The sequence below is a fragment of the Echinococcus granulosus genome (assembly GCF_000524195.1).
Source record: "Echinococcus granulosus chromosome Unknown EG_S00103, whole genome shotgun sequence".
Lineage (NCBI taxonomy): Eukaryota > Metazoa > Platyhelminthes > Cestoda > Cyclophyllidea > Taeniidae > Echinococcus > Echinococcus granulosus.
In genome coordinates this window covers 193,826-220,389 of record NW_020170483.1, presented here as the reverse complement: position 1 = coordinate 220,389, position 26,564 = coordinate 193,826, and the positions used below count along the sequence as shown (strand labels likewise).

At 41.1% G+C, this 26,564-nt stretch overlaps 1 protein-coding gene across 1 annotated transcript; it reads left to right on the top strand. All coding sequences in view use genetic code 11, as the record gives it.

The window, feature by feature from the left end:
• Positions 1-1,274: 1,274 nt before the first annotated feature.
• Positions 1,275-23,707, top strand: EGR_08336 (Hippocampus abundant transcript 1 protein; the record flags this gene model as incomplete). The annotated part of the gene is made up of 13 exons (XM_024497585.1): positions 1,275-1,310; positions 1,362-1,454; positions 1,495-1,800; positions 2,934-3,278; positions 10,209-10,322; positions 11,447-11,518; positions 14,337-14,562; positions 17,412-17,455; positions 18,551-18,628; positions 21,272-21,400; positions 21,778-22,100; positions 22,674-23,044; positions 23,652-23,707. The coding sequence occupies 13 exons, from the start codon at positions 1,275-1,277 to the stop codon at positions 23,705-23,707; spliced, it is 2,193 nt and encodes a 730-aa protein (XP_024348008.1).
• Between the last annotated feature and the right edge of the window lie 2,857 nt (positions 23,708-26,564).

Here is a 26,564-nt window from a genome sequence, read left to right as displayed (position 1 = left end):
ACACAGTAATTGGTAAGTTTTGGCAAAACACGCCATGAGGGTAAATGACAAAGGCACAAATCAGTTGTAATCCGCCTTTTAGGAGCCTTAGCAGATTCATCTACACCCATGTAGAATCCCGAGACTCCCCGAAGACAAAAGAAGACACAATACTAGGGCAGTATATATGCATTCAGCATAGAGAAGGTGTCTGGGGTACTGAGATGGTCCAAAGGCCAGCCCACCAAACTAGAAGCAAGAAGGCTAATTCAAAGTACAAAAGTGGCGCTCCACCAATAATACCAAAGGATAAACCACCATTATATTGCACCCAAAAGACACCTCACTTTCGTGACATTAAAGATTTGTATTCAGCTGAAAATCAGAATGTTTGTGCTTTCGGCTCTGGGTGGCTTGCTTTTACCACAAGTGTTAAGCCGCGAGTCCACGAGGAAATGGCGGTATGCTGAAATGGTAGGAGTAATGAATATCACTAATGTGCATAGGAGCCAGAAGTCCGTTAATATTCTGCATAGCCCAAGTCTTTGAACCTAGGTACAATCTACGGGGTGTCAGCGTTCGAGCAGTTAAACGCAATGCAAAACTTTCCATCTTCCTAAACCAGTCTTTACTGACAATTTTTTCAATCAAATGCACTTGTGTAATACTAATATTGACTAAAAGTTTCTTTTTAGAGAGGAGGCGGGCAGTCGAACCAGCCTCGTGACTGAGGAGCTGTCAACATCTCCCAAGCCAAAGAAAAGTCACGTGCTCAAATCTTGAAAAAATTCTTCTCACTTTTATTTGCTTAAAGCAATGAACGTGTCAAAATCTAACCATTCTCGGTGTTCTAAAGGTATGGAAGCCTGAGAAGAGGTGGTAAACGAGCCTCGACCTACATTTGGTCTCTCTTTGCACTTGGGACCATAAATGAAATAATTTCCGGGTTTTTTATTATTTTATAGTAAGGACTTAAAGGCAATTCGCACGCAGAACTTGGAGCAGGTTTTTGAGTTTTTATCGCTATTAGAGTCCAAAATCCCTTATGTGACAAGTAAAAATCCAAAACGTAGGCACTGTTGCATCAAAGCATCCAGAATTCAAAGAAGTTGTTAATCACAAAAACGCTAAAATAATCGTGCAAGAACATTTGCATTTAAAATGTATATCTTGGTGTTTTATAATGTGTAAGACAGAAGGTGCCTTTTCAACTGAATAGGGCTTTATTGGGCTATAGCAAGAGACCTTGTGCATAAGTACAATTTCTGTTTGCGAATCAGGGATAGTAAAGAACAATGAGCATTGGCCCTAGGCGTTTTATTGCACGGGAGGTACCTACATGGAGAATGGCACGTGATGCTTTTTAACTAACTGAGCCTTAGGGGTGCTTAACTACGCCGTCCGTCTACCATGCCGCGGTTGTAATTTTCCTGGAATTTTTTGCATTTGGGTTATTAACGTCGCCAATGATTTCTGTAAGTTCTTTTCTAACTAATTCTGGCATCTATTCTGCAGGTTTTGGACGAAGCATTCCCAAAACACACCTTTTTGATGAATGGGTTAATCCAAGGCGTAAAGGGTTTTCTCTCCTTCCTCAGCGCTCCTCTTATAGGGGCGCTATCAGACATCTTCGGCAGGAAACCCTTCCTTTTTCTGACAGTCACTTTTACGTGTTCTCCAATTCCTTTTATAAAATTGAGCCACTGGTGGTATTTCACAATGATTAGTATTTCGGGAATATTTTCCGTCACCTTCTCTGTCATTCTGGCGTTCGTTTCTGATGTTACCACGGTGGAGAACAGGACTTGGGCTTACGGACTTGTAAGCTAGTATTCATTTTGCCTACTTTCATTTTTTAATGTTCCTAATGGAAATTAAACTATTTTCTGGTGGTAACATTATATGGAATCTTTCGCATTTTCCCCTTATTTACCAGGCAATTTCTTCTCCTGTTGAGTAATTAGCTAAATCAGGTCGTGTTATTTACTAATGTTAGTTGTATTATCAAAGTATCAAATATATGTTAACATGAGTTAAACTTCAAAACTTAATGTGTATTCAATTAGTTTTCTTCTAGTCTTCTTTTCTAGCTAAATGCTTCACAACCCTTAGTAACGTCAAACTTAGCTCCGAACTTTACAAAATTACCTATTTTTCAAGCCCATGGTTATCTGACTGCCAATATTTTACCAACCTGATTAAAAATAGAGGGTTTGTAAGCAGTAGAGGAAGTGGGGTGAGGTAGTTTCTTCCTCCGATTGATGCATGAGTCTTCATGGACTGATTAGACTGCCATTTATCCAACTAATCAATTTCTCTTCAAAATTGTCAGATCGAGAATGAATTTGGTTTTTTGGAACTAGTTAATTAAACCGTTCCCCAGTTTTCGTTCAACGGATTTAATTAGGTTTGACAAGTAAACTCGAGTGCAGTTTTTATTTTGTAAAGCCATTGGTTATCTTAAATAGCAGGCCGAATCTTATTTTGTAGAATTCAAGTCACGCATCTTAATTTCTTCGACTTGATGAGCGACGACTTTTGTGGGTTTATAACAGTCCAGCTCTGATAGTTGTAGGTTAGTAAATACTCTGGGGAATTTCTTAATAAATGACCCCACCCGAGAATCTTGATCGCATATTCTCATTCTCAATTGCATTCTTGTAAAAACGAAGGCGGGAATTCTAATATTTTCCATGTCATACGAAAAGTACGTCCATTGTTTTTGTCCTGTAGACCCAGTAGGTAGATCGTATGATATTTTTTGCTCTCCCTGAAATTTCAAGAAAAAAGTTTCATTCGTTATGGATTTTTCTCTGCAAACCTTGAATTAATAAAGCCTTATTGTATCCGTTGGACGAATCACATGACCATTGACCCATATTCTGTGACTTCGATAAGAGGGTTCCAAACGGTAGTTGAAACTTGGTTTTTCCTCCTCATTGTTGTTTTTTCAGGTTTCTGCAACCTTTGCAGCCAGCCTCATCATTTCGCCTTCCTTAGGCGCCTTCCTGGAGAAAGCATACAGTGAAAGCTTCGTCATCACTCTGGCATCCCTCATAGCCCTCTCCGATGTTCTCTTTGTTCTCTTCTGCGTCCCCGAGTCTCTCGATAGCTGCGCCAACAGCAGTGGCGGTGGCGGCTACGGATGCGGTAGCTGCGCCTCCTGTGGAGCTGTGAAACGTATTTCTCTCGCGGCACCGCCCTCCCCCTCTAGTCAATCAGTTTGCGTAAATTCCAGTGAACAGCCCACTGTGGAGCGAAGCTGGCCCATCACCTGGGACAAGGTGGATCCATTTGGCGTGAGTGTCGTTGCCTTCAATTGCTGGAATACATGCGTAGATTTTAATCCATTCTTAGAGCTAAGTTCTTTACACAATTTGATCATTCAGGGGTTGGCGTAGGCTTTTGTTTCTAAGTTCACCTTCTAGCCTCATTATTATTAAAGAGAAAAGGAGGTAGGAAGGTGAATTTTAACCTTTTGAGGCACTTTTTTGTCAGCAACTTAGGCGTGACTGTTGACAGCGCGAAACTGACGCCTTCAGCATGAGTTAGCTCCTAGCATCTCTTCTTTCGTTTGAATTCATGCTGATGAATTTTCCTTTCTTGGAAGGCTTTTTGGTTGAAAGTACATCACTCTTCCTAATGATACCATTATGAATAACACCAGTTCTTTGGGCTTGTAAGATTCACATCTCAAATATTTTCTTTGGTTTTTGAATCCCTTCTTTGATTTGATTGCGCGTGAATGGTTGGTGGTCTTTTAAGGAAGATTTTTGATGTAAATAGATTTCTTTTCTAAATTTCAACCTCCGTCATTTCTTTAGGCTGGGGGAGTTTGAGACCATCTTTTGGGAGTGAATTTTGGCTCCCAGGGCCTCTTCTTTGGTATGAGTGAGCAAGAGCGAATTTCAACTTTCCGTGGGATCAGTTTCGAGTTTTGTCGCTTTAAACCACCATCCCATTGTCCAAATACATCTCCATAGATTTCAACCGGTTCTTTTGAGCTGTTTTTTTGCATACTTTGCCAACCCTTTGCTACCTTCGTTTTGTTTCTGTGGTCGATTTTGTCGTAGATCTTTCACCTTTATTGAACCATTGTGAATAGCGTGAGTCTTTCAGGTTCACCAGATTGCCAGTTTAAACAGGATTTTTGAGCTTACAAACCTCTAATTTAAATTTAAATGACTAATTTTGTAAAAAATCGGTATTGTTTAACAAACATTTCTCACTTTCAGTGCATCGAGCCGTAAGGCGGCCTCTCTTAGCGTTGGTTTTAAATCCTAACGTACCTTGATTTGAATTTACATGGGTAAACTTCATATTTTCGGAGAACCAATTCAGATGAAATTAAGGCAAACCTTTCTGGGTGTAACCTGGTCCATTGCAGAACTTGAAACTTGGCTTTTTAACATTTCGCTGCGTAAATTCATATTGAGCGAATTTCGACTTCTGAAGAATCGCTTGTATCGAAATGGATCGGCTCTTTTTTAGTTCTTGTGTTGAGATTTCGCTAATCTATCAAGAGTACGCAATAAGAAACTCGCCACAGCTTCCGCTTTTGGATTCGTGTATACTCATTTAAAATATCATCGTCAAATGTCCGTCACGGAAAAAATTTCGTGTTCGAGAGCTTGCAAGTTTTGAAGGGCTTAATGCCCTCTTCCTTAGAAGTGAATTCCTCATCTCAACGCCCTCTTTCCCCGCCGTTTTCGCATGCGAATTTTGCCTCCATCCCTGAGTCAGCTGTGTCAGAAACGGCCCACCACGTTTTTGGTGCCACAAGCAACATCCCATTAACCCCTCAGGAGTATGTATGGTTATCTCCTTTGCCATGACCTTAGTTTCTAAAGTCACCTGCCTCGAGCGAATTCTAACGAGATCAAGTGACTGATTTTAACAAAGTTGGTGTATTCCTCTCCAAAAAGGGTTTTTGGAAGTTAGTGGGCCACATAGAGATTATATTTCAGCTCAGCGAGAACTACGTGCATCCAAGTCATCCTCTTTTTTATCAATTTTGTGTTTAAATTTCAGTCCTTCTGTTCCTCTTTTTGAGCCCAGCTTTCCTAAATTCATCTCTCCCTAACTTTCCTGCATACTCAACCTTAGTAAGAGCTAAATCTAATTTTAAAATTTCAATTCAACTTCTGTTTTTTTTTTTTAAACTAAAGAAATGAGAACATTTTAGGCCCTGGAAACTGAATCTAACTTCTAATTGGATTCTCCACGATCTCCACTCTGCTGTGTCTGAATAAAACCTTGTTTCTTGCTCAAAGAATGTTATATTTCAGTGCCCTTTGGCCATTTTCAATGTTTCCATATTCCTTCTGTTGGAAATACTTCTCAGAATCAGCGTCCATTGGAAGATCACAAATCGTTTTGGGGGAGAATATTGGTCTTGGGTTCCATATCTCAAGGATTTACAAGGATTTTCCACTAGACATGTTTGTTAATCCAAAATATGAACATTTCTTGATTGGAAACCGTTAGACCTCCAGCCAAGTAAACTGTAATTTTCCTCGAAGCCGTATCGCGTCCATCAACAGCCGGTTACGGCGCCCTGAAATAGTTTCACTTGGGTGTTTATGCATAAAATTCATCGGGTTTTCAACAGCACCCACCATCGAACCCGATTCAATCTAAACAAATCATGAGGGTTACGTTACCATCTTTGAAGAACGGATGAATATTGGAAGGAAGTTAACTTTACAAGTGGATGATCCGTCACCCTGATGTTCCCCGGATTCTGGATTGTCAACCCGTAACCTTATCAAATGTTGGCGCTAAATCACATGCTATCGTTTTGAACCGCCTCATAGGTCATTTGTTTTCAAGAAAGATATCTTTAAGATCATTATTCGAACATAATCTGCATTAATTAACCAGATCCTCGACGCATTAGCCATTCGTTTCATTTTCCGATCTGCTATCTGCAGTGTTACCTTGACTCCTTGAAAATACAAGTGGTGATCAAGCCAAACTAAAACTTGATTTTATAAAAGAATTTCGACGCAGTGTTCAGCTATTACTTGAGGGGCTTCGGCCAACTGTTTGAAGTCTCATTAAGGCTTCACGCCTTTCGTTCATGCACGACATTGCATAAAGGCGGACTGTCACTGTTGTCCCCCTACCTCGTCTTGATCGAAGGCATTTGGTCGGACTGAACGAACCCCTGACATCCACTCCGACCAATAATTTACAAAAGAACGTCCTTGACACATTACTAATCCGTGTGTTGTTGTCATGATGGTATGCTTGTTTAGATATTAAAAATTAAGAGTTTCGGTCTGAATTAAACGAACTTTGTTAATGCCCATTTTTACTCATCTTTGGTAAGGATACTGTCTCTTAATGTGAAATGTTTCAGTGTACTTATGTAAAGTACCTATGATGGGGAATTTGCGTGGAATTTTTTGCCCCTCCTTTTCTCTGAGAGCTATTAAATGAATTATTTGCGAAATAGAGGCAACGGAGGTTTCCACACCCAAATGATACGTGAAATTGGGGTAATGAAATAAAATCAGCAGGACATTTCCATTATCCATGTCACCATCACTTTTTGTACTTTAAATTGTTTTGCTTGCAAATCAGATTCATTCACATGAGTGAAAGGTATGCTCACGTGCATGGACCGAAATAGGCGTCTCTAAGTTATCTGCTCATGCCAGTTGACAGCTGATGTTAGCACTTTCTGTGACTACCTGAGTCACATGTTTGTTTGCCTGTGAAAGTCCCCACTTTCTTTTCCCTACGTGGCAATCCCATCTACTGCTGTGTGCGTGCAGGCGAAATCCTTTAGGGTCACGTTTTTATTTGACCCACCTTGCATTCACTTTATCTATTCTCTATACTTTTTTTGGTAGTAGTAGCGGTGTTTCTTCTATATCGATGCTGATATTGTTATTCTTCCTCATCGGTGCTTCTTTGAAAGTGGGTGTGAATCACCACGAGTTGTTAATTCCTTGCCCACTACTCCACTTGAATCCTCCCTTTTCTATGGGAGGCTGCACTGCCTCAGATTATTTGTTGGCGCAGTTGCTGTCTTTGGGGATCACAATTGAAACTGTGATTTCACAATGAAGTAGTTCGACAACTAAATGAAAGTCGTTGATGGGAAATTACCCAAATCACGAATGAATAATGGTATCATATGGACTTTTTTGAAGTCCTACTACGGTAAAAGGAGCACAACAGATTTCTTCATCCGAAAGAACGAATTGCCTCGACTGTTTTTGTAAAACCACTACATCACCCTAGTTATTCCGACGCTTTATCAAACTCGGTATGGTGATTCTATGAAAATCTTTGTCCTCTGCAAAGTCATTAGAATTGTAAAAATTAACGGTAATGCTGGCTTTACACTGGTTATCTCTAGAGCGTTTTTTTAAACTGTGATTGAATTTGAGGTGGGTTGATAACCAAAGTCAGGTGATAGTGGTTTTATAAAGTATTTTACTGCTGGAATATAGAAAAATTAGTTGAACTCTGCCTGACCTCCATGCTCAAGATGTGTTGGTGAGAGTTTTTTCAAGTTGACTTTATCAATTCTATCTCAGTTCTCAAAGCGTAGTTGGAATCTTTTGGCTGTTCTAAAAGTGCAGATGATTAAGCTTTTGATACAGAATCGGCCTAACAACTCATCCATGCTGCATAGAGGGTGAAGTAGGACCAGAGGGTCGAGTCAGAATGACTATCAAAAGAGAAATGACTGTCAAAAAAAGAGAAACCGGAGATAAATTAAACGCAAATAACTTGTCGATTGCTTCCTGCTTCTTCCTGACTGAGCACTGGCAAGGATGCTTTCATTTGAAGGTCAAGGCGGTTTTCGATGCTGATGGAGGTGGTGAGGCCATTTCGGGAAGTTTTGATCGTGTACTAACAATAGAAAGTCTACAGCAACTTGCTAAAAGTGGAAGCAGCTCATTGGTAAAAGCAGTTATGGAAGTACGATATTTTTCTGACTAAGCCCGTTACTTACCCTATGAACTTATTTCATCTGGAGTTTAGCAGTTGGTAATTGCGTAAAATCTTGCCAATGTGTTGCTTGAGTCATACCTGAAGCCGTTATGTGACTTATGCGTCTAAATGCGACTCCATTATCACAACATGCTGAGGAGTTAAAAACCAACGTCATGGTGTGAATGGGGCTCCATGCTACCATCGTGAAGGCCGTGGGTATGTGAAACTGAAAATATTTTTACAATTCCGCGTGCGCAAAACAAGTATCATTTCAGACTAGGGGTTTTCAGCTCAGACCGACACTATTTGTCTCATCATTGGGTGGCCGGCTTGCTCATGATCAAAAGCATGATTTCCAAACCATCGACCACGTTCACTACGGAGGTGAAGTCCTGGGGGATGACTCTTCTCGTCGATGTATTGAGCTTCCTAGAACACTGCAAAATTTCTCTTCATTGTCGAAAGTGTGAAGTGCTGTTGACAACGAGGCACACTCACGCCAACCCTTAATACCTAGGCAAAAATGAAGCGCTACCTTGGTATTTTGGAAATTTAGTGATTTATTGCACCCATCTCGAAGCCTGTGATTTTTCACCTCGCCTCGTGGTTTCAATCTTGAGGTGTAATGAGGGCAGAGCTATTTCATTCAAAATTGATAATAATTAGCCACTACAAACAACTTAACTCCGCGTCTACTTTTCTGGCCTGAAAAAGTCAAAATTCGAAATGTGCATTTATAGCAATCACAAAGTAGAGATCAATCAAGGTGAAATATCGCTTGATTCATTGCATGCACTGAAATTTATCACTCCGTCATTTTCATGAGTAAATTATCGCTTTCTCTTGCTTTGCAGCAAAGGTTCCTGAAGAGGGTGGTTGTCTCAGTTCCCCTTCATCGCGAAATATCTGAACGCTTTGCAATCCCTTCAGCAACGGTAGTGGTAGCGTCATTTGGATTCACTGGCTTTGTGACATACACTAGGGCGTGCGCGCTTGTCTACGTGTGTCATGCCATGGAGTCACAAGTGTTTGAACTACTGTGACGCAGCTTTTCGGTAGCATGCCACACGCCCTCATCTACCACCGCTCGCAAAATAGAGCTTTTCTTTCATGAGGTGTATTGCAAGAGGTGTAGTGATGCTGAAAGAGATAGGACTGAGGATAAGGCACTTATTTATCCAGCCTTGGAATCAGTTCTCGGTGGGGTCCGCTTTACCTATTAGGAAGTGAAACAGATCCATACTTTGCATATCCTCTTGGATTGTCTTAGTTTTTAATCCTCATAGCTAATAAACTCGTGGAATATCTTCCGAATCTGAGCTGAAAATTGTGCTATCACCCTTTTCCTCATCCTTTGTATTCCCTGTATCAAATTCCATCCAGTGATTATTCCATTTTTATGCCAATCACAATCATTAAAGCAGTAAAACTGAGGTGAAAATGAAAGTGGCTGAGACAAGATTATTTGTTTCTAGCGAAAAGCATTTTCATGGAAGTGTGGACTTCACTGCAAGTATGTCTTGTTGGATAAGGATTTGAGTACAGATCCAAAATGTGGTTATTTCAACGAATGAATTTTACATTTAAAGTTTCTTACATCTATTTGATTGTTATCACAAAAACTGCATGGCCTTATTCAATTGCCTCATATTTTAAATTCGGATCTTTAATACAAGTTAGGTTAATTTTGCTGATTTCATTTGATCACGATACAGGTCAGGGTGAATGAAAAGTAATTGTTGAATCTCGCGCATATTCGAGTCTACATTCATGTTCATTCGACTATATGTACATTATGGCAAATGAGCGATTGCTATGGCCAGCAATTCATTCCGCATAAAGCGCCTTTTTTTGTCCCTTTTTGAATCCTTCATTAGTGCAGAGGACGCATATTTCAAGTCGTTTCTCCCGTGACTACGGATGAGTTTTTGAATTGGTGTAATTGCGTTCTGATACGTCAACATTATACTTATCGGATGGAGGGATGGATGGAAAAGAAGGGCACGTGGGAGGATATTTGTGAAATGTCGAATGAATAAATGGTTGAACAGTTGAGAGGCCTGGATAGGTTGATAGCTGAAAGGCCAAATAGTGAAAAGGACAAGCGTTCGGATAGATGCGTGATTTGATTCCTGAGTGACAAGACGGGAGAATCGTTGGATGCCTAAATAGATCAAAAGTGGTCAAAGAATGGAGGGACAATACTTCGCTATAGTGTTGAATTAATTATTGAATCACCTCCCCTAACTGCTCACTTTTGCCTCGAACATCAGGCCCTGCGTCACATCAGTCGGGGTCGTCTTACGCTCTTGGTCTGTTTGACAACCTTTCTCTCCTACCTACCCGAAGCTGGGGAATACTCCTGTTTCTTCGTGTATCTCCGATTGGTAAGTCTACTTTCTCTTTCCATAACTATGATTGGTGACACTAATAGACTTTCATCACCATTCCTTACCTTTCCGTAGCGATTGTGTCACTCCCGAAGACTTCTTAAGAGCTGCTAAAAGCAAGAATGTAATCATAGCCAATTCTGCCACGGTATATTTCTACACAACCCTATATTAACTCTCTAAGAGGATAAAAATACACACTGCTTGGATTTTTGAGGCTCCCAGTTTCGGAAACAGAAATGGGGTACTTTGCTTACCTTTGAGAATTGCGGTCTAACATATGCTGCGCTGGAGTAAGATATAAGGCAATCAAATAAATTGGAGCTGATTTTTAATGCGAGAAGATTAAATAACTTCCGAAATTTCTCTCAGTTACTTTATTTGGTGAAATTGTAGTTTTTTATCAAGACACAAATTTGTGTTGAACTTCACTTCCATCTCGCTTTTTTCAGATTGAAAGTGGAAGTTATTGTGAACCTTTCATGTCCAATCCGAACTTTTAATTTTGTACAAAATAAAAACAAATTTCGAGGATTCCAAACGACACTTTTATCTTGAGAGCTGCGACAATGAGATATTCATTCGTATGGATGAACCAACCTAGTATAGCCAGCGTCATTTTGTAATCAGGTATAAAATGTTTTTGGAATTAAAGTAGGTGGAAATAACTCGAAGTGAGATCCGAGCTGTAAGCAGGATGCGGGGAAATTTCGCGGCCTAACCTACTGTAATGTCCGCAAGGTTTCCAGAGCGGTGTGAGCTCGTAAGTTGTTCTGAAGCAGCAGGAAAGCAAATGATGGGTACGCATACCACGCACCACCCGTAATGTCACTGTTGATAGTGGGACTATAGGGTAAAAATTCTCCTGAATAACCTCTAGTCTGTTGCAGAAGGCATTTAATAGAGCAGCTTTGATTGGTTTTACCTTAGTCAAAACTCATGATTCCGCTATGTAGGCTTTCATTCACATTATTATGGGACTTTTGAATGCGGGTAATTAACCATCTTACCTTTTGCGTGGTAGGTGTGACCCATCATTTATCTCAGTCTCCTTTTCTGCCTTTTCTTGTCATGTTACCTCAAATGTTGCGTGTTTCTACTGCATAACATTTTCCTTCCAGGTGATCGGATTCAGCGAGGAGAACGTGGCTCTCTTCATTGCAATCTGTGGTCTCTTCTCGTGCATTGCTCAGGTTAGTTGATCTGCGGCAATGAAACATTACTTACGATACTTAATTTGTTTGCGGGTCGTCAAACCCACGTAATGATGTTGGTCTTCAAAACTGTGATCGGTGTCGGTGATCATGTGGGAGCGCTCCGTACCAGCATTCTTTCCTTATGTGTGCGCTGTCACCGAGTTGATTATACTTTGGCATTAACTGAAGTCTTCCTTCCATGTACACTTTTTTTCGGCTGGAAAGGAGGTTCGTAGAGGTGCAGCGCTTTAACCACTCATGCGTAGACCACATTCTCATAAGGGGCTGATTCATTAGAAGTGCTAGGAAAACTGGCGTCAACCTTGCCTTTTTAAGGGCTTTACTGCCATGAGGACTATGTTACTATCTCACTTTATTACTAAAGGATTTAAAACTGTATATGTTTATTCTTTTAACACATAAAAATTAGCCTATAGGGTGAGGTTTGAAAAGCAGCTGGAAGTGGTTTTGTCTCCGGTTTTTCTCCACTAAAGTGTTCCTTTTAGAAAGTCAAGCTGGCAACAAGAACCACCAACTCACCGTTTTATGCAAAAGTTGGTTTTTTACATGATAAACATGGTCCTTTTAATAGAAAATTTTGCATTTGATTGGTCGTTGTCATAATTACAGCCCATCATGACCTTTATCACACTATTAGTGCTTCTTCTATCCTCTCAGCTCTTCTGTACATCAAAAATGCGTTATTTCTATTACTGTGGTCTGTCTCTTCAGTTTAGTTTAGCTGACCAGTAAAATGTGATTTGCTGTGCTTGTACCTCATTTAAAAAGATCCTCTCGTTTCTGTGCTCTTGTGTTCTCGTGTTCCATTGGCTTCCCTCCAGAACGTACTTGTGTTTACCGTGTGTCTAGACTTTTGATGGTAAATTCAGGCCTAACCGCCGCTGCGCACCATTATACGCAACATTCCTAGTTTTTATTCCGGTCGCTTAGTTTTTTGTATCCGTCACCCTTCCTTATCAAAATAAACTTGCTTCTAATTCCACCTTTAATAAGCGATTTTATCGCTTAAAGCAAACACTCACTCCATCCGCCTTCTTTTCTGTGGCGTTTTCTTCCCAACCGTTTATCTTGCATTTGGTTGTTCAGCGCCAAGAAAAGTGGCAATCGGGTGGGTAGTTTTAGGCAGTAGCGATGGTTAAGCTTTCACGGGGTGAAAAATTTCTCCCATTTGTCACATACAAGGATGGTGGGAATTAAACTGCATCCTAGAATTGTGAGGTAGTGAACGGATTGGTAAAAATTTTCGTCCCATTATCACAAAGCGCTCAGTCAGCAAACTCCTTCAAACGCAACGCATTTTCTGCAATAATCGAAGATGTGAAGAACAACAAAATGATATTCCGATTTCTTTACACTTTTCTTTGGTGCACGGCATGAGGCGCCCATTTAGTCAACTTCCCCTTCTCCCAGCTGGCGTAAATGTCAAAGAATTGTAGCATTACTTACGTTAGAAGGCTGCTGGAAGTTGGCCTTCATTTTTGTTTAATGGATTGGAACATACCTCCTCATTCGTGGGAATAGAGGGTCCTTCACAGCACAATGTGTCACCACTCTTTGAGTCATTCTCCCTTCGAATTACATCATTTAGTGAAACAATCTAGTTGTGGGTAGTACGTTGTTCCGTCATCGTGCACCGCATCTTCACCAAATACCATACGAAACGTGTGACAAGGAACTTCTGTGTCTTCGTGGTTGAGTTTACTTCGTTTCATGAACCTGACAAGCTCAAATCACATCCATTACATTCATTCAACCGAAATGTTATGGCGTGGGGATTGAAAATGGCTTTATGTGCTTTATAATAAATTAATTTAGCAATTCCGAGAATCCATCGTATCGAACTATGCTGAAAGTTTTGCGAAATCTGGGACCGCCTAATAAGAAGCTGGACCCCTTGAATCGGAATTCTACACCTACATTTCAAGAGCTGAAATCTTAAACCGACTTAACTGGTAAATGGAGCTTGCGAACCATTTTCGAGTAAAAAAAACAACTGTTTAAAAATGGGATTTCGTTATTGTTGTATGGGCGGAATGAAAGGTGTCCACCTGGGAGGCACGAGGTGGAGTCATGCTCCGAATTAGTCACCTCGTTTCCTCCTTTGTTGAAAATAGAACCCTCTTCCTGTGCTGGCCGCAAGACCCTTTTAACGGTTTTGGGTGTGCCTAATGCACACCCTCTTAGCTCCCTTTGTGAATCCAATGTGATGCATGCTAAATTCACACATTGATAGGGCATGTCAATCTTGTTTCTAAATTAGCTTGCCATGATGGGGGGAGGGAGGCTAACCCGAACAGCAACGAACTGATAATGAGAGATGGTGAAAACGGGTACCCGTCTCTTCTATCAAGCATGAATTAACGGCATTAGGTCCAACACCCCGGAAAACTTTCTAAGGTACTTAGCTCTGAAATTATCCATGACATAAATGTACAGAGTGGTTATTACGATGCTTGGTAACTGGATTTTACCAACCCCGCTACTTAAAAGTTTGGCCTACCGAAGAGATTTGTCTTTTTGAGGCTTCTCCTTCTTTGTGAACATCTACTGTAATCAGTTGGACGAATGGATTAAAGAGTATTTGCGTTTAATATGTAGCGATTAATTGTCAAGATCATTCATTGCTGCAAATAGCATTGTTAAAGTAGCTGACGGAAGCTGGGCTTTGAAAATAGACCACATTGAACCAACTGGGTATCCCTTTTACTCCACAATTTTTTATTGGTTTAAGGACGCGTTTTTTCAGTAGTAAAACAGGGATCTGATGCTTCCTTCTCCCAATGCTTCCTTATAGACCTGCGGCCTGGGCCTGCTGATCTCGTGCCTGGGGGCGAAGCATGCGATCATCGTGGGGCTGGCCTTTGAGGCCTGCCAACTAGCCATGTTCGGTTTCTTCAGCTCCGCGTGGATTCTTTGGTTAGCGGGCTGTGTGGCGGGCCTCGGAAGCATCACCTATCCCGCCCTCTCCGCCTTCCTCTCCAACCACGTCAAGGCTGATCAGCAGGGGCTCACTCAGGCACGTTTTATCTCCTCTCACTAACTCCTTTTTCTTCCTACCCACCGTTTATTCGCCTATTTATTTGCGATCTATTTATTTACACATCCTATGTCCCTGGGTCTGCCATTTCTTCCGTCTTTTCAATTCTCTGCATTATTTTTTTGCATTCGCCACGTTACCTGCTTATCGAACGCTCATAAGAAAGTGATTCTTATTGAATAGAACTGATGCAGCGTCAACGCTTTTTAGTGGGTGCATATTCTTAAATTGCCTTATCTGGATAGATTGTTGTAATACCTGGTTTTATTGTACCCACTCTTATATTGTTTCATCATTGATGGTTTTTTACAGCCAAGGTATATTTGTTTTTTTCGGTACAATTTCAACTGGAATATTGGCTTTCTATTGAAAGCACTCACTTTCTATTGTTTTGTGACTGCCGATTTGTCTGCCTATCCTCCTTCGCCTATTTGTAGAAAACATTGCTCTTGTTTTGAATGAAAGGGTAGAATTGCTGCACTTTGCTCAGCAAACCATGTTCTAGATGTATTTCTCGGTGTTTACTGGGAGGGATGTATTAGCGTCTAATCGAGAATTTCGCGAATATCAGTATCGTCAGTTTATTTGACAAGTAGAACTAGACCATTTTCCTAGACCAACATGGGAAATCTAAATTAATTTTGAAGAATTGGTTAACATGAGGATATTCCCCTATGTTCTCTCTTAAGGTACTTAAGTGCATTGATTCTGATTGAGTGTGGAAAGTTGTACTTTATTTCTCTTTGAAGATTGTAAAAGGTGAAGGGGTTCACAAGTAATTACTATGCTAGGCAGTACGAGTGGTATTTACGCTCCCTTTGTCAAACTGTCTTAGTTACCTAAATGGAGGTGAACCGTGAATAACTTCCCCATCGCATTAAAATGACAACGTCGTGTGTGTTTACGTTTGGTTACATGTGTAAATGTTATAAAGAGTGATCGTCATGTTGGTGAAAACCAAATTCACATGGAATGTGGCCTTCGTCTCGACTTAAGCACCCCTCTTCACTGACCATTTAACGCTGAAACTACATTTAAAATGAGAATGACGGAAATTCTCAATAGCAGTAATGACGGCTTTGTCCTTTCATTTATATGGAGTCTTGTGCGAGTGTCGAAGAATTTATGCTGTCCGACAATAAATGTGTTTGCAACTTTTAGTTATTTAAATTAATTTGTGATGTTTTGGCCGTCATTGTCCTTTCTTGTTGAGTTCTGGCATCAATTCTTCCAACCTTTGTCTGAGGTATGCTTATGTGTACGATGTAACTCGCCTCAATAAGTTGTCATAACCTGTCAAATGTATGCGATTGTTTATAGTCTGGCTAGATGTTTAGCATTTCATCGGTACGGTGCTCTTTGTTGTGCTGTCCACTTTCCTTCTGTTTTCAACTTCCACACCATAAAATTCCGGTTGAATGAAAGTGATGGATGTGATTTGAGCTTGTCGGATTCATAAAACGAATTAATCTTAACCGCGAAGACACAGAAGTTCCTTGTCACACGTTTCGTATGGTATTTGGTGAAGATGCGGTGCGCGATGACGGAACAACGTACTACCCACAACTAGATTGTTTCACTAAATGATGTAATTCGAAGGGAGAATGACTCAAAGAGTGGTGACATATTGCGCTGTGAAGGACCCTCTATTCCCACGAATGAGGAGGTATGTTCCAATCTATTAAACAAAAATGAAGGCCAACTTTCAGCAGCCTTCTAACGTAAGTAATGCTACAATTCTTTGACATCCATACCAACTGACAGCAGATTGTTAATCCAATAGACGTACCATTTATTGTATTCAAACGATTCACTATCCACACCACCCACTCCACACTTCTAACACAGGTGCCACTTTATATTGCTGAAAAACATGCGTGCTTTCTGTGTGTGGTTGAGTGCAAACGGTAGTGTTTGCTATGATTGGTTTTTTTGAAGACCAAACATCATTTCCTTCTGAGACCTATTTTCTTGATAGGGTGCGATTCGAAGGCGAGCTGTTGGGGGAAAGTCCGTGCCTCATACCTTATATCACTGCAAAACTTATCCATGAGGAGACTTGAGCTTTAGGATGGGATAGAAGGTAGACATTGCCTTGTCGTCGTCCTCACATTCTGTCTCCCTAGGTGCTTCTTGGCATTAGACATTCGCAGGATCACATGCGAAGCAAAAGCGAGGAATGGGATCGAGATTGCTAGACCTCATTTGTTTCTTGGCTTATGGAGACGAAAAGGTGTCTTGTTGGGAAAGGATTACGCATAGCCTTTAGGGAATTTTTTCTAATGAATCTTGTATTTTAAGTTTTCTTCTTTTTCACCCCTCTAATAATTTTCTACCTTGTTGCCTTATCATCTGAAAAATTAATTCGACTTGTGCTTATCTCCTGAGGTTGTTAATTTGTCGGGAAAATCTAATTTTACTGTGAAAATACTTTCCGGTGCCATTAAGTTCATTTAAGATCATATTGGATGAATTGGCTTCCCATCGAAAAGTCCCATTACTTTTGCTTTACTCCCTGAAAAGTATCCTGAGGTGACTTGGGGAAAATCGAATTTTGCTAACTACTTTCCCTTTTTCTGTAAATTTAAAACTCTGCGTCAAATTTCAAAATTTTCTAGATAAATTGCTTTCAAAATCCCACTTTGTTTAAGCATGGATTGGACTTTACATGATATGTATGACTTTGAGTGCCGTTTCGTCTAAATACATGAAATTTCGATGATACGATTTATTCCAAAGTATTGTTTTATTTGTGGTCGTAAGCGTAGAATTGTTGTAAAGTAGTGTGTGCGTAGATTTGGATCCTGGCTAGTTTACAACCATTACAATCAGGCGACGAATCTTTCAATACGGACGCCTTTGCCGTCGAGCACGACGTATGCCTGCACGAATGCTGTGGACAGAGAGGGTGATTCTATTTCCGCATATTAGTAGTATTGTAAGACGAGCCTCGTAGATCTCCTCTTTCCTTCATGTTTATTAGATAAAAAGAATGGGGAGAGTGGGTACAAATTCAGGGAGGTTTTGACACGGAACCTTTCTGCAGGCTGCGGGACGTTGACCCTTCCTCAGTCACGGGCTTCGATTAGTATGCCCCCCTCCTTTCTGAAATGAACATTTAAACAACATGAGTATCGCAATGTCTACATTGGCCTTACTAGACCTCGCTTTAGGGGTGATTATTAGCCTGCATGAAGCCTCTCAGTAAGTGGCGTTGTTTAGTCAGGAGAATTGAATGAGATCGTGAGTTCCAAGACATCTTAAAGGGTAGTTTACAGAGAATCGAAACATGAACGAGTTTTTGGAGTTGAAGACATCGTCAGCAAGGATATACTCTTGCCGACTGGTACAATGTAAGAGCAGTTAGAAATACTTGTTTGGGATCGCCCACCGATCACAGGAATCCTGATATATAAATACGGAGTTTCGAAAAGCTACGAACCTAGAAGTTTTAGTCTATCATGAGGTTTTTGTTAATAATGCCGCTATTTATGTGGTTCATCCTGACACAAGCCTAGCAGATCTGCCTCAAATTTAGCTTTGAAACACATAAAAACATATTGGTAAAGCTTAAATCACTTCATTTTGTCACCTTTTGAGTATTTGTCCTTAATTATTTAGCGAATTTTCCTGTAATAGATCAAAAAGACAAAGTGCTGTGATAAAAGGTTTTGACGGTGATCCAACCCAACCATAAGACAAAAGACATCGACCAATCGCGCAATGTGAATTCCTTAAATTTTAGTCGATCCACAAGTCAAATCGCTTACCCATATTAATTAACCGTAATTGTTGTATTTGATTTTCTATTTACCTTAAAAAACTTATCCTAGACATAAAGAAAATCAGCTCCTCCACCAAGGGCAGCTCAATTTCCCTCGCTATTTATTAATCACCACGACGCTCTGAACCAAGCATTTTTTTCGGTACCCACCTGTTTCTCATCATTTTGCGTCGTTTTTTTTTTGCAGGGTCTTCTCACTGGTATCCGCGGTCTTTGTGGAGGTCTTGGTCCTGCTGTCTATGGTTTCATTTTTTTTATCTTTCAGGTGAGGTGCTGCTTTTCTTCGTCCATGATTAAAGTGCTGCGAATGGTAAATATCCCAAAGAAGTCCTCTCTTCCGCTTTTGTTGAAATCACCTTTTTGGTTGGTAGGTATCGGGATGAAGTATTTGGTATTTTCAGGACGACTATAACGTGCCGAGTATGTCCAGTCTTTCAAAGAATTTCTGGCGTTTGCAAATTTTATTTTCCTGTTGGGCAACCGGTAATTGCCTAAAAGCCGGAAGATGGCCCAGTTTTGCCGTTTAAGGCCTTCTTTTAAGAATTCTTCTGTGTTTCTCATGCGTGCCAAAAGTTGTTAGGAATGATTTGCCTTTAAAAGGTGTCCCCTTCCTCTGTCTTTGTGTGCTTCCCTTTTCCACTGTTGTATGATCAATATGTATCGGGAATCATGAGATAACGGAGCGTTACGTCGTCGCTTGAGGCACCTTTCAATCTCTCCATTGTGGTTCTTGTGTGTTAGGAGGTATCGGAAGTGGTTCGTATCTTGAAGAAATTCCTCTTTTTCGTTTCTTTTTCTGTATTTTCTAACAGGCGACGCCCTATTGTCATTTAGCTGTGCCAGCTATCTTATAACTCCAATCAGACAGTGACTGTGATTCGTCATACAGATTGATACATCCCAGTGTCCGCAACTTCATTTATGGCTCTTTTTCGTTTTCGCGCCTGACTAAAAGTGTCAGCATTGTTTAATTTTAACAAGGGATTAAATTCTACCCATTCCTTTCAGAAATGTACTTCCGCAGCAATTCTTTTCAATAATGTTTCCCATCTTTTGCAGTTATTTTGATGCGGTGGTGTAATTTCTTCGCTTGTTATTGTATGCAAGTTTGTGGTTGCAGCTAGATAACTTTCCTGTGTTTTTATTTCTTCCTCGGGTACCTACAAATGTTCCTCTCAAGTGTTAAGGGATGAATAAATTACAGCTTTGTTCTGCTTTGTCCCAATGTTCCAGAACTTATTTTCCTTTTTTCCCTAACGGAACTCCAATCCTTCTTCATCACTGCCGCCTACTTTTGGTTAGCAACAGTATCGCTTTCTTTGTACTCTCAATTGAGTCTCCATGGTTTGGATCTCTGTCTTGGTAATATGTCATTTTTGTGAATGTCCGTAAATCTCTATTTGCAGCCATTTGCGTCTTCAGACGGTTTATAATACGAAATTGAAAAAATTCCGTGTTCTTTTTTCTTGGTTTTCTCGACTGCAGTGTTTTGCTTCAGCTTCCTAAGCTTGAGAAAAAGGCAAAATAGCCTAGCCTTAGCTAAATGAGACTATTCTTCCTAAGTTTTGACATAAAATCCAAATCCCTTGTCTAACTAAATCCACAACCCCCTTACTCCTATTGCATCTGTGTGGGCCCTTTTGAGACCTCTGCACTCCTTCTGTTTTGTTGTTTTTTGGGCAACCAGTTGTTCGTGGAGCTGTGTTGTGTGAATTTGCTCTAAACTATGGAATTTACGGTTCCCAATGCGCCTGTAATCTAATGTTATTCCCCTACTGCCAAGAAATTATAGCGCATTGCTTTCTGCATCCGCCGACTGAGGATTCGATCTTTTTTTATAGAACAAAGGATTTACTCAAATATTTCAATGAAATACGTCTAATTTACAGTTACGCTTCCTCATAGGCATGTTGACGTTTAGTTATCCCATCGAAGTCAACGGGGGAAAGTTGTGTTAATGGAGAGGAAGACCTTGGTCTACAGTACCATAGGCAGCCACATCGAAGTCACGCAAAGTTACTAGCACTGTTTTGTCTGCTCATCTGCGATCAGTGGAATATCTGAACGAGAGAAGTCAGCGTTGAACGAAGATGCTAGCAATCATGAAAGCATTTGGGTGATTCCCTCTTCTGTGATGACCTCATGTGGAGGTATGCACTAGTAAAAACTGGATTTCCAGGAATAAGTACGTTAATTTTAGCTACATTATCACAATGCGGATCGTCGATACTTTTGGTGGTTGGTAATGGTTCTGTGTAGCCATAATCGTGCCATTAACCTTATCCTCCTTTCAATTGTCCATCTTTGTAATCATTGACCTCACCATCGAGGCAGGATTGAAGATGATATTGTGATGAGTCAGCACTATATCCAAGCCTCCCAATATCGGTATCATCCACCAATGCATCTTGTTGACTTCGACGGGATAACCAAATATCCACATGCCTTTGAGGAAGTGCAACTGTAAATTGGACGTATTTCATTGGAATATTGAATAAATCACTTTTAGATTTCCCTATCCTGTTCATATTCATTGGAACTTTTTATGCCACCTGACCGCCATTCTGGGTATTTCCTAGTTTTCCACAACGCAGGAAAGATGTTAGAGCTCCACCTCTCACATTTTTGCCTATAGTATTTTTCACATACGTGCTTTTTCTATTTCACTAAAAGACGAATTTACTTCGTTCGATTACTAACTCGTGTGTTGGCCAAGAATGAAATAGTTGCCTAAATTGTCCATTTTTTGACAATGGTCGAGGATAGGGGAACTCAATCAGGTTACTTCTCAATATGCATTAGCCAAAGGGTAATTTAGGTTTTCTGCACAAACAGCTCGCGAGATCTATCCTGTCAGAGTCCAAACAATTGTAACTTAGTCCTCCTGTTTTCCTTGTCATCTGCCCAGGTGGACTTGAACTACCGGCCCTCGAACCAATCTCTTTTGGGCGGTTCTCTAGCATCGGGGCAAAATGAAGTGCTGTCGGGTGAGAACCAGACCTTCCAGAGTCAGTTGCAATTGCTTCATCGGGTATGGGTATGTGTTCTTCTATTTGAATCCAACGAATACTCTGTAATGCTTCTTCATTGAGTTAGCTGCTGTTTCAATAACACAAGTAGTCGTTCTATTAAAGTTATCGTTTCAGAAATACGGACGATAAGGCGTTATCTTAGCTTCCATGTCTGCAATAGAAGTAAGGTCGCTCCATGAAGCAGATGAGATGGAATTGCAGCAAAGTTTACCGCTCCAATACACTGGCATTATAATGCATACATATAAACAATTGCATGCCTTTGACTAGTCCGATACCGAAAACCTCATCAACTTTTGGTGATTCTTTCACCTGTCTCGAACAGAGGTATGATATCTCAAAGCTGAGATTACCAAATTCCTTTTCATAACAATCACTACAGACATTCATCCCGGGTCCACCCTTCGCATTCGGCGCATTTCTTGCCCTCTCAGCAATTCTGGTAGCCATCCTCATTCCGGACAACAACGCTTATCTTATCCTCCCCACCACTGCTTTCGGAACCCCTGCCTCCACCGCCAGCCCCGCTAATTTGCGTCATCTGAGTCACGGTATATCTTCAAACTCGGAGAGCAGCGCAAACCTCCTTCTGGCTTGCGAGGGAGAGGAGGTGGAGGGTTTTGGCGTCTCAAATCAGGAGGCGGAGTGTCCCTCCTCCAATTCCCATTTTATCGTATTTGCATCCAATACCACCGACAGAAGAAGGTGCGCCATTGTTTATTTTCCTTCATTATAAATTACAAATTATCGGGTGAGTTGATTAGTTTACTAAGATGGGTCGGTAAACAGGTGAATTAGTAAATATTTCAGTGGAAAGATAGATGAAAGAGTCGTTTAAAGGAAGGATGGGCAATGGAGTAATGGCTGAATATCTAGACGGATGGGCATATGGAAGAATGGTTGAACAGGTGACTGGAATGCTGAAAGGGTGGAGATATAGTAGAATTTGTCGATGGACGCTTGGATAGATAAATGTTTGAATCAGGGGGTACAGATGAATAGATAGGTGGGCTGTTGAACAGTTGGACATATGGTAGGGCTTGGACTGCTCATCAGATGGGCAGATGGGTGACCAGACATGAAAATAAGACGAATTCATTCACTAATGGAGATGTGTGTTTGGATGAAAGGTTGGAAAGATGCTTGAGTACATGGTTGGTTAGGAGTTTAGTTGGTAACTAATTCAACAAATAATTGAATAGACGAATAACTAAATGAACTGTAAATTTGTTAAAGGAAGAAGACAATCTATCTCACACTTTGTTGGACCATTCACAGACGCCTTCGAGACAATCGACACCACCGCCAACCCTCGGCCAGCAAGATTCCTCGCACTCAGCCCACACCGCCTCCCACCACCACTGCGCAAACATTCTTCCAGGCTCACACTAAGCTTGCAAACCCGCTGCTTCGAATGATCTCCAGTGGCTTTCGTCAGCGCCCTAACTCATTCCGGCCCCAATCCACTATCGCCACCTCCAGTTCCAACTTCTTTGGTGACCTGCAGACACGCGAAACGGAGGCTGCAGACCTGGCCAATTTTCGAGTGCCATGCAGAATCTCTGAAGGGGTCACTGGAGGTGGTGGTGGCAACGAACCTGAAGCTTTTTCTCTTCCGCAATCGTCAAACTTCGCCCCCTCTGGTGGCGGTTAGTCACTTCTCTTTGACGATGCATCGTAAATTTTGGTGAATCCTGCTCGTTTAGACCAAATTCGCAATATTGCAATGGTATTTTGGATGGTGATATCCGAGCTTCATGACACTAGTCTGGCTGCCGAATTACGGGGGACTTGAAAAGCCGTATAGCTATTTAAATTTTGAGCGTTATCCTAGTGTCTCCTTATAGTGGTTTTAGAGGAATTGAAATAAATTCTAAGATGATGGCAAAAATCCCTTAATTGACTTTCGTTACTGCGAAATTTTCACAGCGTTTGATGTCAAAAATGTTCGTACTTCTTTTCATTTCGTGTCTCTGTGGTTCCAACCGATTACGTCAAGCATCCTTAAATTCCCTTGTGAAGCGAGCGTATATAGCTGTTGCGCTCTGAGCCATTCCTGGCGACGAATTAAAGCGTATCAGCATGGAAAAGGTTTTATTATGACTACTCTACAGTGGGGTTGGGTAGCTACGGGCATGGGAAGAGCGCTGCATCGCGAAATCGCGAAAGTAGGAGCCCGCGCCGTTAATATTATCGCTAGATCACTTCCTTAAGGTATCCACAAATATATAAGTACGGTGTTCTTCTATCTTTTAGATTCTGCATCACATCATGGCGCCCATACACATTCTCCATCCCCTCAGTCGATGTAGAGGCTAGTCATTGGGCACTTTAAGGCGTTTAAATTGTTGTTGCATTTGAATGTGGCAGCAACAGCTGCGCATGTGTAACGATTTCACTCAGCCCCAACTTTGCCTGCCTGCCTGCTTTCCTCTCTTTCTACTTTCGGTACGTATACCTGTGTATCTACATCTCCCTCTCTCACCTTTATTCTGATTGGTTTTTGACTGCTATTAGCAGTGAATCAAAATTTTTTGTGTAATATAATGCAGCTTAATTATGAACTTCGGGCTTTATCTATCAAAACTTAATGCTTGGTACCAATTGAAAAACATCCTAATCTCATTTGAGTACGGTGAGAAACTTTTCGATCTTCTACATAGACATGAATTTCCGATCGTTGAAATGTAATTCTAGTAATCGAAAACCACCAATGCATCAAAATGCTTATTTGATAAGACAGCCAAAATTAAGTGCCTATACGCAAGACAGAAAATGATTGTGCAATTTTCGAAACTAGAAGGGGTCATGGGTGTTGGCAGTCAAATGAACCAGACGGGTGTGGTTTGAATTTGTGCTCTCTGGAGCGAGGTTAATTCGGTTACAAAGCTGCAAGAGCTTCTCGTGCAGCGTTTAAAGGGGGGCGTGATGTGTAGCAGAAGAACGTATCGCCTAGAAACGTTGTAAAAAAAATATGGGTTCATTGATGAATCACTGAAAGATTGATGTTGCACCGCTTTCAGGAAAATCCTCTCGAAAGAGGAGGAGGAGGAGGAGGAGGATGTTCTTGAAGCGGAATGATTTATCACTGTTGGTATTGACACGTGTGCTTACGACGAAGGAGTCAAGGGTGCCTTTCAGCAGTGCCCAACTTAAGTGAGGGAACAGTTAGTTGAAATGCGCATCAGCTGGGAGGGCGAAGTCTTGAGGGCTGTGCAAGTAGGCACTGACATGCCTTATCAACTGTAGACATCTGTACGATGTGGAATTGAGGTGGAAAGACTGCCAACTGGTTGTTGTTCACCTCTTTCAAGTGTGCTGTAAGAACGCGAGGTGCATTTCAGGCAGACGACTAGGTAGGACGTGATGAGACGTGGACGTTGCGTTGAAACGTTTTTGGGGCGAACGAACATGTCAGTGGTTATCCTCAAAAGGCGCACTACTCACATTCCTCACCCTCCACGTCAGAGGTTGACCTCACTCCATCCGCAGATAACGACGCCCTCTTTGTGTGTGTGTGTGTGTGTGTGTGTGTGCATGTATGTAGATGTTAAAATGGAGCAGCTGGGCGCCGTTGGTGGAGAAGCCTGCGATGATTCACACCAAAAGAATGAATTCCACCGCATTGCCAACAATGAAGCGAAACTAAAGTCCGCAGTGACCAAGCACCACACTCCAAATTTCTGATGCCTGAACAGAATGTCAAGGTTGAGTAAAGCAGAACCATGTCTAGGCGAAACTGCACAGTTATTAATCACATTTGGAGTCACATTATTTGTCCTACTGAAAACACTTTTTTCCTTAAAGGTGACTGACTCATGAAATGGTCTCACAACAAACCACTTTCCGTTCGTAATGGCTATTTTCCAAGTAAATTTGCATGGTGCCACGACAACAAATGGATTCCATCCAAATCACCTCAGTGCACAAATGTCACCGATTTTAGAAATTTTGGAGTTGTAATATCCCTTCCTATTTTTTACTCCATTCTACTGCATATTTGTGCTCGTTTCACCTGAAATGAAACCGTGAATCTCGTAGCTTTGCAGCTACTTTTTAAAGAGGGCATTGAATCTGATATTTCACTCATAAAACCCCTTACAGGTGCAGAAAAAAAGATTTTGTTGCCTTCTGACAATTAAGTCAATCACAAGGCAGATTTTTGGCGTTTAACTCAAAGATCGGCACTTAGCAAATCTAATCTGATGCCCCAAAATGTGGTACGATAAACTAACTGTCTCACTTTCACCCAGTCTCCATAATAATTGACGCGCTTATATCATCGAGGTAGATGTTTACTTTCGGCGATGCGAACTCTTGATGGGCCAATTCGGTGGTCACGTTCGCCAAATAACGGTACGTTCCTTTTTTTCACAGTGGGGACCAGACAAGAGCGATTTCATACCCAAAATTGGCAGTGCACGTATGTGATGATGGTGTTGACGCCAGGCTAACTGTCTTGGCATCAAAGACTTCAAGTAAATCAGACTGACAAGACATTCAGTCATTCGGCAATAGGACGTCTGAATGAATGCTGTAGGGGTTTCAAGGGCAACCTCTCGGCTGCGGAGGGCCCCAGCGAGCTGTTCCCAGCTCACAGCTTCTACGGTCACTCCTGTCAGTTAACAATCAACGCACGGGACTAAGTGGTTATCGAAATTGCAGTGACTTGAAAAAGTAGAACCGAGAGTAACCACTACACATTATTTTGCATATTGGTCAGTAACGGCGCGAGATAGTTCGGATAAACCAAAATCGTTCCTCGGGAAGGCACGAGCCGGCACAAAATATCCAATTAAACACGCTAATGTAGCAGAGGTGTTTTCATTCTTTTTAAGTGCCAAAACGTCATTAATAGGTCTTCGGTCACCATGGCAGCCACACGGTTCCGATCTGCTGATTGCTATTGTGTAACAAAATTCTTCAAACGGTAGACCAACAAGAAACTAGACACCAAGACCAAAATTTACTAATGTATGCAACAAAAAACTGGACTGTCGTAGCACTGGCTATGGCATTAGTTTAATGTTGAATACCAGTTAGAATTAAAACGCAAGTCAAGGCCGTCGAGTCCAAAAAATCCGTTTGATTTACGCCATTCCCGAGTATGGAGGATGTTTGCTTAATTAATGCATCGAGTGTATGTTGAATGATCTAACAGAAAGCTTA